The sequence below is a fragment of the Acomys russatus genome, chromosome 22 (assembly GCF_903995435.1).
Source record: "Acomys russatus chromosome 22, mAcoRus1.1, whole genome shotgun sequence".
Lineage (NCBI taxonomy): Eukaryota > Metazoa > Chordata > Mammalia > Rodentia > Muridae > Acomys > Acomys russatus.
The window spans coordinates 2190515-2205257 of NC_067158.1; the positions used below are offsets into that span (position 1 = coordinate 2190515).

General features: G+C 46.6%; 1 protein-coding gene across 6 annotated transcripts in view; it reads left to right on the forward strand.

Annotated features, from left to right (window-relative positions):
- Positions 1-5009: 5009 nt before the first annotated feature.
- The window catches only part of Ccdc85a (coiled-coil domain containing 85A), a 219791-nt gene continuing 210057 nt past the window's right edge, over positions 5010-14743 (forward strand). For all 6 annotated transcript variants that reach the window (XM_051164826.1, XM_051164827.1, XM_051164828.1 and 3 more), the window contains exons 1-2: positions 5010-5635; positions 11484-12438. In XM_051164826.1, coding sequence (XP_051020783.1) covers positions 5375-5635; positions 11484-12438 — 1216 coding nt within the window. In that variant the 5' untranslated portion in view covers positions 5010-5374. The remainder of the gene's footprint in view (positions 5636-11483; positions 12439-14743) is intronic.

Genomic DNA, 14743 nt, shown 5'->3' on the forward strand with positions numbered 1-14743 from the left:
GTAAGTAAATATTAAAAGAAAAAGAAAATAAGTGGCCTTCTAATAGACATTTGCAGAGCTCACCTCTTACCAGTGGCATGCAAGTTCTTGGAGAAAATCTGTATTATGAAACATACCACTGCTAGGGGCTCCCTATGTTAAATACTCTCAATCCAGGTGGGCGTGGTGACGCACACCTTTAATTCTATCATTGTAGAGGCAGAGGCAGGTGGATCTCTGTAAATTGGAGGCCAGCCTTGTCTATAAAATGAGTCCAGGACAGCCAGGGATCTATTCCACAGAGAAACTCTGTCCCAAAAAACAAAACAGAAACAAACACACACACACACACACACACACACACACACACACACACACACACATCAAACCAAAGCAAACCAAACCAAGCCAAACAAAAGAAAAAACAAAAACAAAAAAAACCAAAAACCACAAAACAAAAAACAAAAAAAAAAAAAAAAAAGTAAAAGAAACAAAAACAACAACATCAAAAAACCTTTCTCAATCCTAAAAGAGCTGCCCATGGAGTCCTCTGCAGCTGTGCCTCCGATGAAACTCACAGTTTAAAGTGAAAATAAAAGGTTAGTGGTTGTGAGCTTAGCCTTTAACAGCTGAGCCATCTCTCCAGCAGCACAAGGAGACCATCAGGGCAGGCAGATCTGGACTTAGGGGTGCTTGTACAAACTGTTGAACCAACTAAGCACAAGGCATGCAGTAACCTAGACCCTCTGTTCAGCTCTAGCCAATGGTTGTGGAGAAGGCGGGGATCAACTATGACGTAAATGCATGACCCATGTTTAATCACTTCCCCTTGGTGGGGAGGCCTGGTGACACACAAAGGAAGGGGAAGCAGGCTATCTGGATGAGACATGATAGGCTATGTTCAGATGGTAGGGGAGGAGGTCCTCTTCTGTCAGAAGTCTAGGGGAGGGGAATAGGGCAGATGAGAGAGGGAGGGAGGGAGGGTAAGAACGGGAAGATTCAAGTGAGGGGATAATAATCGGGATGTCATTTGAATAAATTATTTTAAAAATTCGTTAGTGGTAAGAACTGATCTTGCACTCCTGCCTCTTTAGCATATCCTGAAGGCAGCTGTCCTTAATCCCACCATGCTCATGTTTTGTCATGGCCTACATAGCAATTTCTGGCCACACAGTGAGACCCTGTGGGGGTAAAAAGGATGGAAGTACATAACTGCGCATGTGTGTTGTGAAGGAACCGATGTGGTGGATTCAAGATGAAGAGGTCCATTTTCGGAGATGCTGGTCAGTGATGGCATCTGTTATGAAGTTGTGAAGCTGAGGTGAGGGGATCACTCAGCTGCATGGTGGTGCTGAAGCAGGGAGTTTCCTGCGTGACTATCTCTGATGGGCACAACACTAGGTTTAGAAACTCCTGCCAGTGCTCCTGAGACAAGCCACTACTCATGCCTCTTCACCAGAGGGCAAGAGACAAAAGATCAACTTCTGCTGTCCTCAAAGCCTTTTCTCATTTTTTATTTTCTCATTCACCAATACCCAAACTTTTTCAGTTTTTATTTGCTTTTTAAATTTTCAATTATTTTATTGTGTGTTCTTACTTTCATATTTTATTTGCTCTTTTGTTAGTGTCCAAACCCAGTCTCATTGAATCCACATGGCACGAGGACCTCAGGCTGCCCACTTGGAGGCTTTTAAGCCTCTCCTCCCTCTTCTGGTGAATGTGGACGTCAGAAGCCACCCCGTTATCAGCTGCAAGGGTTTGGACTGAGTCTCTACCCTGTTCTCGGCAGAATGAGCTAGTACCGTATGTCCTGTAGGTGATCGCCGAGACTGTGAGAAAACACTTGTCCAGGATGGCCATGGAGCCCTAGGGGTGGACAGGGAGGTCTGTTCTGAAGGGCACTGAGCAGGATCCCATTTTTAGCCTGCTATTTATAACATGGGGGAAACTTGACACAAACATCTTGGTTGATGCTGCAGCTGTCAGAGCCTGGACTATTGGAGAAACAGAGTTGACTTCCTTCCTGAAGAGCAAGATTCAGTGGGAATACCTTTGCGAACATGTGGCTGGGTGTGGTGTTTTCACTTGCAAGGCTCCTCACCTCCATTTCAGAGGCATGAGCAGAAGCACTCCTGCAGGTGCACAAGCAGCACTGGGCAGGTGCAGTAGGGACTTTGCCTTGCAGGTCAGGCCTGCTGGGTAGGCTCTGCACTTAGCACTCTCTTTTCTCTGATCCTGAGGTTATGGATTCTCAGAACTACTCCAAGTGATGGGGCCAGGAGGCAAGACAGTGGCTGTGATGTAGTGTGTGGTTGGTTGTTTTCCCACACGGAGATCACTTCAGGAAGTGGCCTTCCTACTGTGCTTCTCTTGCCTGCACATCAGCACACAGGCACTGCGGGGACTGAACTTCAGACACAGCGCAACAACCTCTACCGGGCTTCTGTGACAACTGCTTAACTTGCCAGATGTGGTAGAGGATTCACTGATAAACGAGACCTTTGCTCTCTAAAAATGAAGAGGGTTGCGTGGGATCAGCGGTATTCACTAGCTGTAGAGCCCCAGAAAGACAGCAGCCAATACAGGAAGCACAGTCATGCTTTGTTCTAAGTGGCAATCTATTGGTTTCCTGTTGTGGCTATAAACCTACTGCCCGAAAACAACAGGAATGCAATCTTTCCTAGAAAGCCAGAAGCCTGAAATGAATCTTACAGAGTTAAAAATCAGTTTATCAGAAGGCTGTGTTCCTCTGAAAGCCCTATATAGGCTCTATCCGTTTCTGTGTCTTCCAGCTTCTAGTGGCTGAAACAGAGGCTGGAGGAGATTGGAGGCTCCAGCCGTGGCCTCTGTGATCCTACTACCTCCTCCCTCTTCCCAGACTGGGTGAGACTGAGGATGGGGAGGTGTGTTTCCTTTTCTATCCTTGTAACCACCATGCAAGAAGAAACTTCTGGGGGGTATGGGTGTATTTTGGCTCATGGTTTTAGCAAATAAAGTCCATGGGCACTGAAGGCATAAAGCTGGACTCGGAACTTAGGCATCAAAGGTGAACTGTAATGCATTTATGCTGCTTTGCATGTTTCATGGGAAATTGGCTCTTAGTGAAATAAGGCAGAATGTTCTATGGCTGCCTGTGTTACTCTGTTCAACACAGATAAATGAGATTTACCCTACCTTACCATGCAGATTGATTTTATTTGATATCATAAGCAAAAATAACAAAACAAAACAAAACCCAAAAAACCTTGTCAACTGAATGCGTTTTTGCGGAAATTTGAGACTAAGTCATTATAGCCACATTTTCCCCAATTTTAAACAATTTTGAAAATGTCTCAACTGTGCAAAATGTCTCCAACTTCCCCAATATCACAATATTAAACTGTAATTAATATTTTTAAAATTAAGAGTACTTGTGTATATGTTGTAGGTTGTAAGACAATCCAAACAAAAAGAATAAAAGAACCCGGACAAAGAAAGGGCCCTGGCAATTTTGTTCCCTTCAACCATCTTTCTTTTCTCCTCTTTTTATTTAGTACTTACTCCAACTTAGGAAGTAGGTCCTGTCTTAAAGAGCTAAGGGGTTCACGGAGGGAAAACTCATTTTCTTAGTTGGCTTATTTTGGGTGACTCACCAACATTAGACAATTATTTCCCATGGTTCTGGGAAGTCTAAGATTAGGGGCTAGTAGTTGAGGTGCCATCTGCTGAAAGTGCATCTTGCCTACAAAGGGTCCTACAAAGGCAAAAGAACACAAGGGAAAAAAGATGGAAAGGACCAAAGTTAAGCCTGTTATAAGTCCTGAGGACTGGATTCCTGTTGTCTATGAGTAAATCCCATGGTGGTTCCAAGGTTCTGACAAGAAGCTGCTCCTGGTCACTTAAATGCATTTCTGGTCCTTATATTGTCAGGGCCTCGTGCATCCAATCCTTCAGGAAAATCAATTTATTTTTCAGCAAACAGGATTGTACTGTACGTAACCAGAGGCTAGCCCAAACGTAGAACCCAGAGCATTTGGATAGGACCATCAAAGGCCAGCCTCTCCTGCGACATAGAGAAATAGAAAGCTCAGTAAGTATTGGTTGGTGTTTCAGCTCTTCTACGGAAGAGCCTTGCTTTGCCAAGGGCACCAGGTGTGCCGATCTGAAAATCCGGGCCCCAGGAGAAGCAGAAGCTATTTTTTCTAAAGGCCTTGATGTTTGTCAATTGAATGGTTAAAACGTCCAGTACTTCCGCCAGAGGAGGCTTTTTCATGAGGTGGTGAGTTTTTAGAGAAAACAAAGGCCTAGGGATGGGGTGGGTGTCCCCTGTTTTTCTGAGCTTGAAGATTTTGTGACCTCTGGTAATGTTTTTCTTCCCTCTTCTCCAGTTCCCCGAAGCATATTCAGCTAGCTGTTCATAGGTCTTTTTCTCGAATTTTTGCATCTGCAATTCTTCCAAGTACTGAATGTCTCTCATTTTGGTCAGCAGGCTGCCTCTCCTTCATCTCAGGGAGTGGAGTCTGACTTGCGGAGGTGGAGGGAAGGGGACCATCTTCAGTCACTTGGTGGCGCGCTCGAGCCTTGCAAGGCCCTGGCGACTCCTGCTCCGCACCTGCTCTCGATTCCAGCCCCACCCGCACCCCTGTGCTCTGGGAACCGCACCCCCAGCCATCCCTGGCAGCACAGCACCCAAGTGTTCTGGGTCTCGGGAAGCAGCTGAGCGGCATCTGCGTCTAGCCCTAGCTGGAGGCGCTGCGGGATGCAGGCGTCCCGGGCACCAGCCCCTTCTCCCGGCCGCTCCCCAACTCCCGCCCCTCCTCCTCTGGGCTCTGAAAACCCAAGCCTTTCTAGAACAGTTTAGGATCCTAGGCAGGGCTGCAGCCAGCCGGCGGCAGCAAGCCTTCGGGGAAGGGCTCGGCGCTCTCCAGTCTCCTAGGGAAGACCGAGTGCTGAGCAAGCCCTGGGCATCTAGAAGAGCATCGGAGCCTCCGGCTGAGCAAGGGGGAGAGAAGGGCTTGTGCGTGTGTGTGACAGACCGTGGGGGGTGAGGGGGGGGGGAGACTGTCTGGATCTGGGCGGAGGAGAGGGCAGGGGATTGAGGCACCCTCTGGGTGTCCCCGCCCGCTCCCGCTCTCCGGCGCCCTTCACCATGGACTTGCGCAGAGTTGGGACGGACCACTGCAGCCACCGACAGACGGCTGTCGGGCCCCGGGACTCGGCAGGTACGCGCGAGTGGATGGAGAGGTAGGATGGCCGCGCAACGCGATCTTCGCCGTCCCCACGCAGCGGTCCCCGGGCGGTGCCGCTGACTCTGCGAGCACACAGGGGTGTGGGCGGAGGCCGCCCAGCCGCTCCCGCGCCTTCGCCAGTCGCTTCGGCTCTTACACCCACTCGCACCTGCCGCTGCGCGGATACCATGTCGAAGGCGGCTGGAGGCGCGGCGCCGGCGGCGGAAAGTTGTCCCTCGGCTCCGGCCAGCGTGTCCGCAGCCACGGTCGTGGAGGATCTGTCTAAAGTGACGGACGAAGAGCTGCTTCAGTGGAGCAAGGAGGAGCTGATCCGCAGCCTGAGGCGCGCGGAGGCCGAGAAGGTGAGCGCGATGCTGGACCACAGCAACCTCATTCGTGAGGTCAACCGCCGCCTGCAGCTGCATCTAGGCGAGATCCGAGGGCTCAAGGTGAGTACTGGGCCTAGATAGGAGACTGGGCTGGGCGGGGCAGTGATCTGGGAGTCGCGGGTGGGATGGGGGGGGGGGGAATCAAACTTTCGCTCCTCCGTCAACAGGTGAGCTTCTCCTTCCTCCTAGTAGCACCCCTTGTCCCCATCTCCAGCCCTTTAAAGTTTTCCAAACTTTGGAGGCTTTTGCCTTTCTTCTTATGGGGACTTGGCATCTGGCTTTCTCTCTGATGCTTCTGAGACTAAGAGAATAGGAACCAAGGATGCCAGAAGTCAGAAAGGGGCACGGTGAGTACAAGGAGACTTTAATGTCCCAAGAAACCTAGAAAGTCGATGCTTCAGGAATTAGGTTACTGTACCCCATGGGAGAAGACTAGCGAGCTTGCCAGCCGAGGACATCTTCACCTTTAGGGGTCGGGTGTAGCTGCTCTGGCGCCACTAGCTTTCTGGAGAACAGAGGGCAAAGAAAGGACACCACTGCTGGGAAGAGTAGAGAAGCTTCGGGTCCCTCCCCCATCCCCAACCTCCCACCAAGGGCCCGTGTGAGTGTGACTCCGTGCTGGGTGCAGGTGAGAGTGATTTCTGCCTTCAAGTCTTTTACTGGCTCCCATGATTTTCTTCTGTAATAAAATTGGCGTCACCTGGAGTTGCTTTACTTCCCTGCGCTCTTCCCTCTGGATTCCACATTAATTTTAGTAAGCACGGGTGGGGGCAGGTGTAGAGAGCTCCGGGTAAGTGTCCTTGCTGATACTTTGATTTTGAGCCAGGTCTGTTCCCAAACCCACGAACTTTCTTTTCCCTTTGGAGAGCTCCAATGTGCCAGCCAGGCTGCTGCAGACCCGCCGCCAGGAACCGCCCTGCCGCTGTGCACTGCAGACTTCCTCTTGCTCACAGCTAGCCTGGTGCCTGCTGGTATTCCTTCCTCTCATTGTTCTGCTTTTGTTTATAGGAAGCCAGACACAAACGAAATCAATGTTAGGAACCCCGGGGACCAAATTTCCTCCAGGCACAAATTGTTCAGTCTCCTGGTGCTCCAACTCTGGGATTCTGGGGTACTGAGAAATGTGAAGGACCGGATGCTCCAGGCTCACCTATGTGTGAGCCCCAGTGGAGATGGCTCCCGCAGGTCCAAACCCAGTGTCGCACACTCCCCAGAGTAGGTGCAGATATGAACATTCCCACAGTCAAATCCTTCTCGTTTTAATCTATTACTAATGGAGTATTTATTTAAGTACCAGGCTCCCTGGGGAAATGAGAGGAAGGCTAGGGTAGAAGGAAAATGGTCTTGGAAGTACGTTGGAATTAAGAACGCTCACCTATCAGGGAGGTAAGCTTGTGTAATTCGTTTCTCAGATCCTTGTTTTATCGATATAATGTGAATGATAAGATCTACTTCCTAAAGGTGTTGTGAGAATAAGATACAACAGTATGCAGGGATGCTGATGCTGGAAAATATGGTGGTTGCTGTCATCAGTCTTGGCAATAGCCTCTTTGTGATGCTCCAGTTTAGTCTTCTTTCATGGTTTGAAACACACTGTGCCTTGGGAGAGTCTTTAATTACCTTTTTCAAGATTCCACCCAGATGAAGAACTAATATTAACAGCTCAAGGCAACCTTGGGAGTTCTTTCAGGTTGGGTACACCGACTGTGTGCAAGTCTAGAAGAGGGTGTGGAGAAGCGGTGTGAGCATCACACTGTGTGGCCACCCCTCCAGCAGCCTCATTTGGAGAAATAGCTCTTGGGACAGTTAAGAGCAACTTTGCCCCAAGTAGGCAACTTTGAGGTCTGGATTCATGACCCAATATTGCAAGGCTTTTGAGCTACCTCCTTAGCAAGTTTAGAGGTGATGAAGGCTGGTTGCTATGCTGTTCTTGCATGGCTTGGACCTCAGAACCCCAACTAGGGGCAGCAAGGAGATGGAGAAAGGAGGAGACAGCAACACACAGACACACAGAAAAGTTGAGATCAGGTGAGATATGCTCACTCTGGTGGAGGAATAGAGCTATGGCACCCTTCAAGCTCAGCATGTTTCTTATATACAGTTGACCAGGGAGGCAGAGTTATTGCATATAGGTGAACAAGGAGGTGAGTGTAATACATATATTAACAAGGAAGAAGGTTTGCCTAATCTCCATAGGAGCAATCTCCATATGGGAGCAGTCTTCAAGGTCCCTACATCTGGTGAAACTACAATAGGTTGTTCTGCACACACTGTCAACATTCATATTTGGGCCTGAGGAAGGCCTTGCCGTCCTTCTGAGCCTCACATGGGGAAGGTTTTGCCACCTCCATGGGACCATTAGGGTCCTTGTCGTGGCGGTGCCCATGGTATCAGCACACATTCGCCCAGAACATCACTCACTCCTTACAGGTCACTTTCTGTTGCAGATTCTGCTCCCCTTTTGTGATAGATATGGTAGACATCAAGCTTGTTGTCTATCCTAAGTGCACTGTGGTTTGAAGGCTCTTTTTTTTTTTGAGGTCAGTTTCCTTGCTTCTGTTCATCAGTTTGTACCAGAGCTTCCCTGGATCCCATAGTAAGCCATGAGTGTGCCTGACTAAATGAACCATAGATATATTTTGTTATTTTTGTCTTAACTGGAAGAAAGTGATTCCTTTTTGTGGGTGGTCTGAGGGCTTGATACTCTTGAAGACTATAAATGCTGGCTAATTGGAACCACTACTTCTCTCTGTGACCTGTCTTTAAAGATCATATCTAACTATTTTGAAGTGACTAGGTGGGAGTACCATTATACAGTTTGATAAACTTAGGGAAGCTGTTGACCCTTCATCTCAACCTTCTGATCTGTTCCATTTGGGATTTCAATAATACATGTGAGTTCATGAGTGTTAAACATTATACAGACACAGAGACACCAATGAGTTGAGTTCATCAAGGTCACACAGGTGTGTACTGTCCAGAAAAGGCTTAGTGGATATTCTTTGTGTCTCGTATGTAGACATCAAGTCATGGTGGCAGGATATTTTGGTTAGAATGTTAACACTGTAAGCATCTAAGAAGCATCTGTTTGTACTGATGAGCCTAGAATTCTGGTGGGGACTGCTTCGGAGGATGAGTAGCTGTAGCTTTGTTGCCTTGATTATATTAATTTCACCACTTTCTCTTGTGTTAGCTACTTTGATGTTGCTGTCATAAAACACCATGACCAAGGTAGCTTAAAAAGAAGAGTTTATTTGGGCGTATGAATCCATGGGACAATAATTCATCATGATAGCAAATGGCATGCTAAAAGGACATCTAGTGCTTTTTAAAAAAAGAAAGTCTATATCCTAATATGCCATATTTGAAGAAGCTAGCTCATAAGGGTACTAGTTCAAGCTGGTGGCTTTGTTAGAGGGTGAAGAAAATGGATCAACACTGAAGACAGATAATATTCCTAAGAACATTAATAATAGGAAGAGGGAGTCACTGGGAGATGTGAATGGACCACCTGCTCTGCAATGTCAGAAAAGCATCCATTTCACTTCTTAAGGAAAGCCTATGATAACAGTTGTCCTGTGCAATATAGTTATAGATAAGTCAAGAACAGCTAAGGCATTGACAAATTCAAGAGCTTTCAGGTAGAAATTCATTTTCAATGAAGACCAACACAACTTGAACTTCATCTCAAATGCCTGGGTGGACCTAATGTTGAATACATTTTGAAGTTTATCAAGATTGATTTTGTTTGGTATAATTTTCTTTGAATACCCAAAATTTCTGATTTCCTCTAAAGCATCAGTATCAAGGGCTAGCTACCCCCTCCAACTGCACACCCATGCCAACATAACAGGGGCTGTCTAAAAACAGCACAGATTCTTTTCTCAGTTGATCCAGCTGTAGCTTCTTTGGGCTATAGGCCTAGAGCTGTAAAAAAATCTTCATGTCCACAATGTGTGTTGTGTCCATTGTACATAGGATAGCACAATGAATGTGTCGCATATACAGAGATCAGACATCTGCTTCTCACACTGTCATGATTCTACATGTGAAAGGAGATGAAAGTGATGTCTGGCGGATGCTCAAGTATGTCAGAGGCTTTGCATGCTGGGTAGGAGATTCATCATATCATGGTGGTATAATGGTTCTAGAGGATACTTCTCAGAGGAAGTGCTCATGTTGTCAACTTCATAGTGGTAAGAAGGAGATATTTTCTTTTTTTTAATTTTATTTATTTATTTTTTTTGTTTATTTATTTATTTATTTATTTATTTTATTTATTTTTTTTGATATTTTCTACTCTGAATGCATAAGCATCATCTGATAGAAAAGGGATTTATTCGTTTTCCCTGGCAAAGGGAGGTACCCGAGGTGTTTCAGGGCAGGCTCAGTATGCAGAAAATGGTTTTGAAGACCCATCTGGCAAGGAGTGTGTGCTGGAGGTCAGAGAGGGAAGTCAGAAGACAGAAGACAAGGTAGGGGTAGATGGCAGGAGGAAGGGCAGGTTTTCCCATAGCATCTGTCACACATGAAACCTCTGTCTGGACTTGCCTTTTGATACTCTTTAACAGAGGGAAAGCTGTGGGATCCTGGGTCCTAGGGTCTCTTAGATGTTTGTGAATGTATTCCTGACATTTGCACTGGTACCTAGTACCTAATCAGTGCCTACTAACTCTTTGTGAGTGAACAAATGAATCACTATTCATTTGAAGTAGACAGAGACAGAGCATGTGGGGCTGTGTGAGCCTTGAGGGATTTTGCATTGTGTTCTATAGGCAGTGGGAAGCAATTACAGCTTCCAAGGCAGGAATAAAAAGTTTAACTTTTGGAAGTCCAAGTCCTAAAGGTTTGTTTGGCTCAGAAATGGAAGGTGAGGGAGCAGATACGGGGATGGCCCTGTATTCCTGTAAAGATCAACAGGTGGAGGTGAGGTTTGCTAAGACGAGCAATTTGGGGAGAAGTATTAGAACAGGAAGAACAGCTTTGGTTTATGGTAAGTGTGAGTTGCCTGGGTGAATTTCCAGTGTGTATGGGCAGTAAGGGTGGACACGGTGGACTGAAATGTCCCTAGGGGTGCTGTGCTTTTCACTAGTGGCTGGGGGACTGGGCTGATCTTGCCCTGTTGAGTCTGAAAAGAAATGCTGCCTCAGGGCCTATCACCAGTCACAAGGCACAACCAACTTTCTTTTCTCTTTTTCTCTTCTCTTTTCCTTTCTTCTCTCTCTCTCTCTCTCTCTCTCTCTCTCTCTCTCTCTCTCTCTCTCTCTCTGTCATGAAACTCACTGCCTAAATTAGCCTTGAAGTCCTAGGGTGGCTACCGCCTGCCTCAGCCCCTCAGGTTGCTGGGATTACCTATGTGAGCCACCAGTCCACTATCTTTGTTTCTGGAGTGTAGGGCAAGGGCATCTTGTCTCCAGACTTATTTACTGTTATAAACTGGCTGCTCCCAATTGCTGCCAGAGTGGCGCTCCTTGAGGGCCATGTTCTTCTGTAAGACCCATAATTATTTCCTCCTAAACATTGGGGGGTGAAAAACTGAATAGAGCAACTGGTAGAGTATCCCATAGCGAACATAACCAATGCCTATAGCTTAACATTGTGGTCAACTTCAGTCTTTCACCTTTCTGTGGTCTTTCACCTGACACTCCCTGGTTCTCAACCTTCCTAATGCTAAGACCCTTTAATATAGTTCCTCGAGTTGTGGTGACCCCAGCCATAAAATTATTTTCGTTGCTACTTCCTCATTGTAATTTTGTTACTGTTATGGATCATAAAGTAAATATTTTTTGGAGCTAGAGGTGGAGAGCTGCAGTAAGTATTCTTCAGTTCTAAGGCCTTCCATAGCGAAGGTCTAGGCTCCACACCCTCTCTTCTGTCTGCGTCCTTTGAACTCCGTCTCTTTTTTCAGGATATTAACCAGAAACTCCAGGAAGACAATCAGGAACTAAGGGACCTGTGCTGCTTCCTGGATGATGACCGGCAGAAAGGCAAAAGAGTGTCCCGAGAGTGGCAGAGATTGGGTCGCTACACAGCTGGAGTGATGCACAAAGAAGTGGCCTTATACTTGCAGAAGCTGAAGGAGCTAGAGACGAAGCAGGAAGAAGTGGTGAAGGAGAACATGGAGCTCAAGGAGCTCTGCGTGCTGCTGGATGAGGAGAAGGGGGCAGGATGTGCCGGCAGCCGCTGCTCCATCGACAGCCAGGCTAGCTTGTGCCAGCTGGCTGCCTCCGCTGCACCCTATGTGCGGGATGTGGGTGATGGCAGCAGCACTTCCAGTACAGGCAGCACTGACAGTCCAGACCACCACAAACACCATGCCAGTGGGGGCAGTCCTGAGCATCTACAGAAACCCCGGAGCGAGGGCAGCCCAGAGCACACCAAACATAGGAGCACCAGCCCTGAACATCTACACAAACCCAGGGCTTCCGGGACCGCAGATCACCCCAAAACACTGAAAGGACCCAGCCCTGAGCACCACAAGCCCTTGTGCAAGGGCAGCCCAGAGCAACAGAGGCACCCTCATCCAGGGAGCAGCCCAGAAATGCTGCCTAAGCACGTGTTGAGTGGGAGCCCTGAGCATTTCCAGAAGCACAGGCCAGGGGGCAGCCCAGAACATGCCAGGCACAGTGGAGGGAGCCCTGAGCATCTTCAGAAACATGCCCTTAGTGGGAGCCTGGAGCACCTCCCCAGACCCAGGGGAACAAGCCCAGAGCATCTTAAACAGCATTATGGAGGCAGCCCTGATCACAAACATGTAGGTGGTGGTGGAGGCAGCGGCGCGGGCAGCAGGGAGGGCACCCTCCGGCGGCAGGCTCAAGAGGACTCATCACCCCATCACCGGAATGTCTACAGTGGCATGAACGGTGGGTCAGTACGCGCTGGGGAACTGCTTTGGCTTGGCAACTCAGTAGACCATTATGAATGCTGAGGTGATCTCCAGCAGTATTAAGAAGAGGGAACGTTGCCTAAAGGGGCGGGTAGGTAGGACACCTAACGTTTGCCCGGAATACTGATCATGTGTTTCTTCTCCTCGTTCCCCTATTTATTTCATTTTCGACAACGATCAGTCAGCAGTAGCTTGGGTGTGAGGGGTTACAGAGGAAAGGTGACCTGTACCTCCCGGGCTGCTGAGTTGCCAGGGAGAAATTGGTTCTCTCTTGGATAAAAATAGATTCTGTGTCTCTGTCCTTGAAACTTTTCCTAGCTATATGTTGTTTTCTACCAGCTATCTCTTGTGGCACGGTTTCCAGGTGAATCCAGTGAATAGCTTATATCAGGAAGAAATGAATATTTAAAACAACCAAGAAATTCCATGTTCCTAAACGGACTCCATGGGGTTTGCATGTGTACTCATGCATGTTGCCTTTATCTTGACTTTAAAATTTTATTTTCCTGTTGGCTTGGTAGCGTAAACCAGTGATCTTTATCTGCATTAAAATGCAGCAAATGGTTCCTTCCCTCAGAACCTATCACCCTGTTATCCAAAGTCTCAACCATACTGAACAGGATGCTCTTACAGTGCAGGAGACATCTTTCTGGGTCATTTAAATGTGCCTGTTTAAAACGGTGCTCTGTCTGGAGGCTTGAGAGCGGAACATCCACTGTGTTTGCTGAGGAGACGTTTTACTACAGCTCTTAAACCTTCCAGGAGAGGCTTAATTTCTGCATCTTGGTTCTGAAACCACTTCGAACTTTAAAAAGAAATCATTCCTTAAAGAAAATAAAAAAGCTTCCCCTCCTCCCATTCTTTTGTGTTATCCATGCTCGGGTTGGGGTGGACATGGTTGGTGTTTATCAACAGTGGGGTTTCCACTCTAGATATCTGAGGTTTACCATTCTATTTGAGATCTGCTCCAGAGTCTGTGAACAGCAGCCCCAGGCAGGGGTGGAGGTGGCTGCCAGTTTTCAGCAGTGACACAAAAGGGTACATTTCCAATTTTGTGCCTGGGGATTTACCTGCGGAGTTCATTTTATCCTCGCCCTTCTCTCTAGTGCTGAAACGGATGCTGGAAGTTTGCCCTCAGCATAGCCAGTGTCCTCCTGAGTGGAAGGCCAGTGGGTGGAATACAGAGCTGCTGGTTGCTTTGTGGTTCACACTGGGAATCCAGTACCCTGCAGCAGTGCCCTGATGGCCATGGGCAGCTTTGGCCCCTTACTTCTCCACAAGAGACCAAAGTCACTTAGAAAGAGAGTTTGCTTGCTGCTATCATGGCCTGGGTGACTGGTTGTAATGCTTCTCTTCAAGGGCCACAAAGGGGTTAATGAAAGGGTGAAATTAATGAATTTTCCAGTTCTGATTACCTTTTAATGAGCTTGAGAAGTGACTCTGTGTACTATTGTAAGGAAGCTTTTCTAAAAACAAAAGACTGAGGGAAAAGTGATTCACTTACAAAACGGTTCTTTAAATAAAGAATTACACTTTATTTTTTATCTTATTGTGTTTAAAACATTACTATTATTTTCATTTAAAGATTACTGTATATGTTTATTAGGTAAAATGTAGTGTATTGGTACTATATATATATATATATATATAAAATGTGGCATGCTTAAATTAATCTAATTAGCATATCCATCATACAGCTTACTAGCCATATTTATGGAAGGATGTTTGAAGTTCGCCTTATCAGTTTTTTATTTTTTAGATACATAATATCTTGCCAGTGTCTGTAGTGACCCTGTTGTGCCTACTCCTTCTGACTGTCTGTCTGTGTGAAACATTCAGCACCAGTGGAAGAGTGTTTGTGTAGCAAGTGCAAAGCCCTGTGTGAGCTTGGTCTTCAACTCTGAAAAAACAAACTAACGAACAAACCCAGTTGATCAAATATGTTTGAAAATTGAATGCCATGTATGTAGATTTGTTCTTTGGTTTGACCTTGTCTTGGATATTCAAGATCATGTTAATTTAAGATGTTTAAAAACCATTTAGGTTTTGGTAAAGATTACATTGACACTTTTGATAGCTTAGAGTGATTTTACGGCATCAATTCTTCCCATCCATGATTATAGAATATCCTTTACTTTATCTCTATTTTTCTTTTATTTATTTCATCAGTTTTATAGTTTCAGTATACAGGTTCTTTACCTCTTTATAATTGCATGAGTGTGGTATATTTTTGTGGCTTATGCACATATATGTTCTTATATGGAGTTTAGAGGAAGGACATC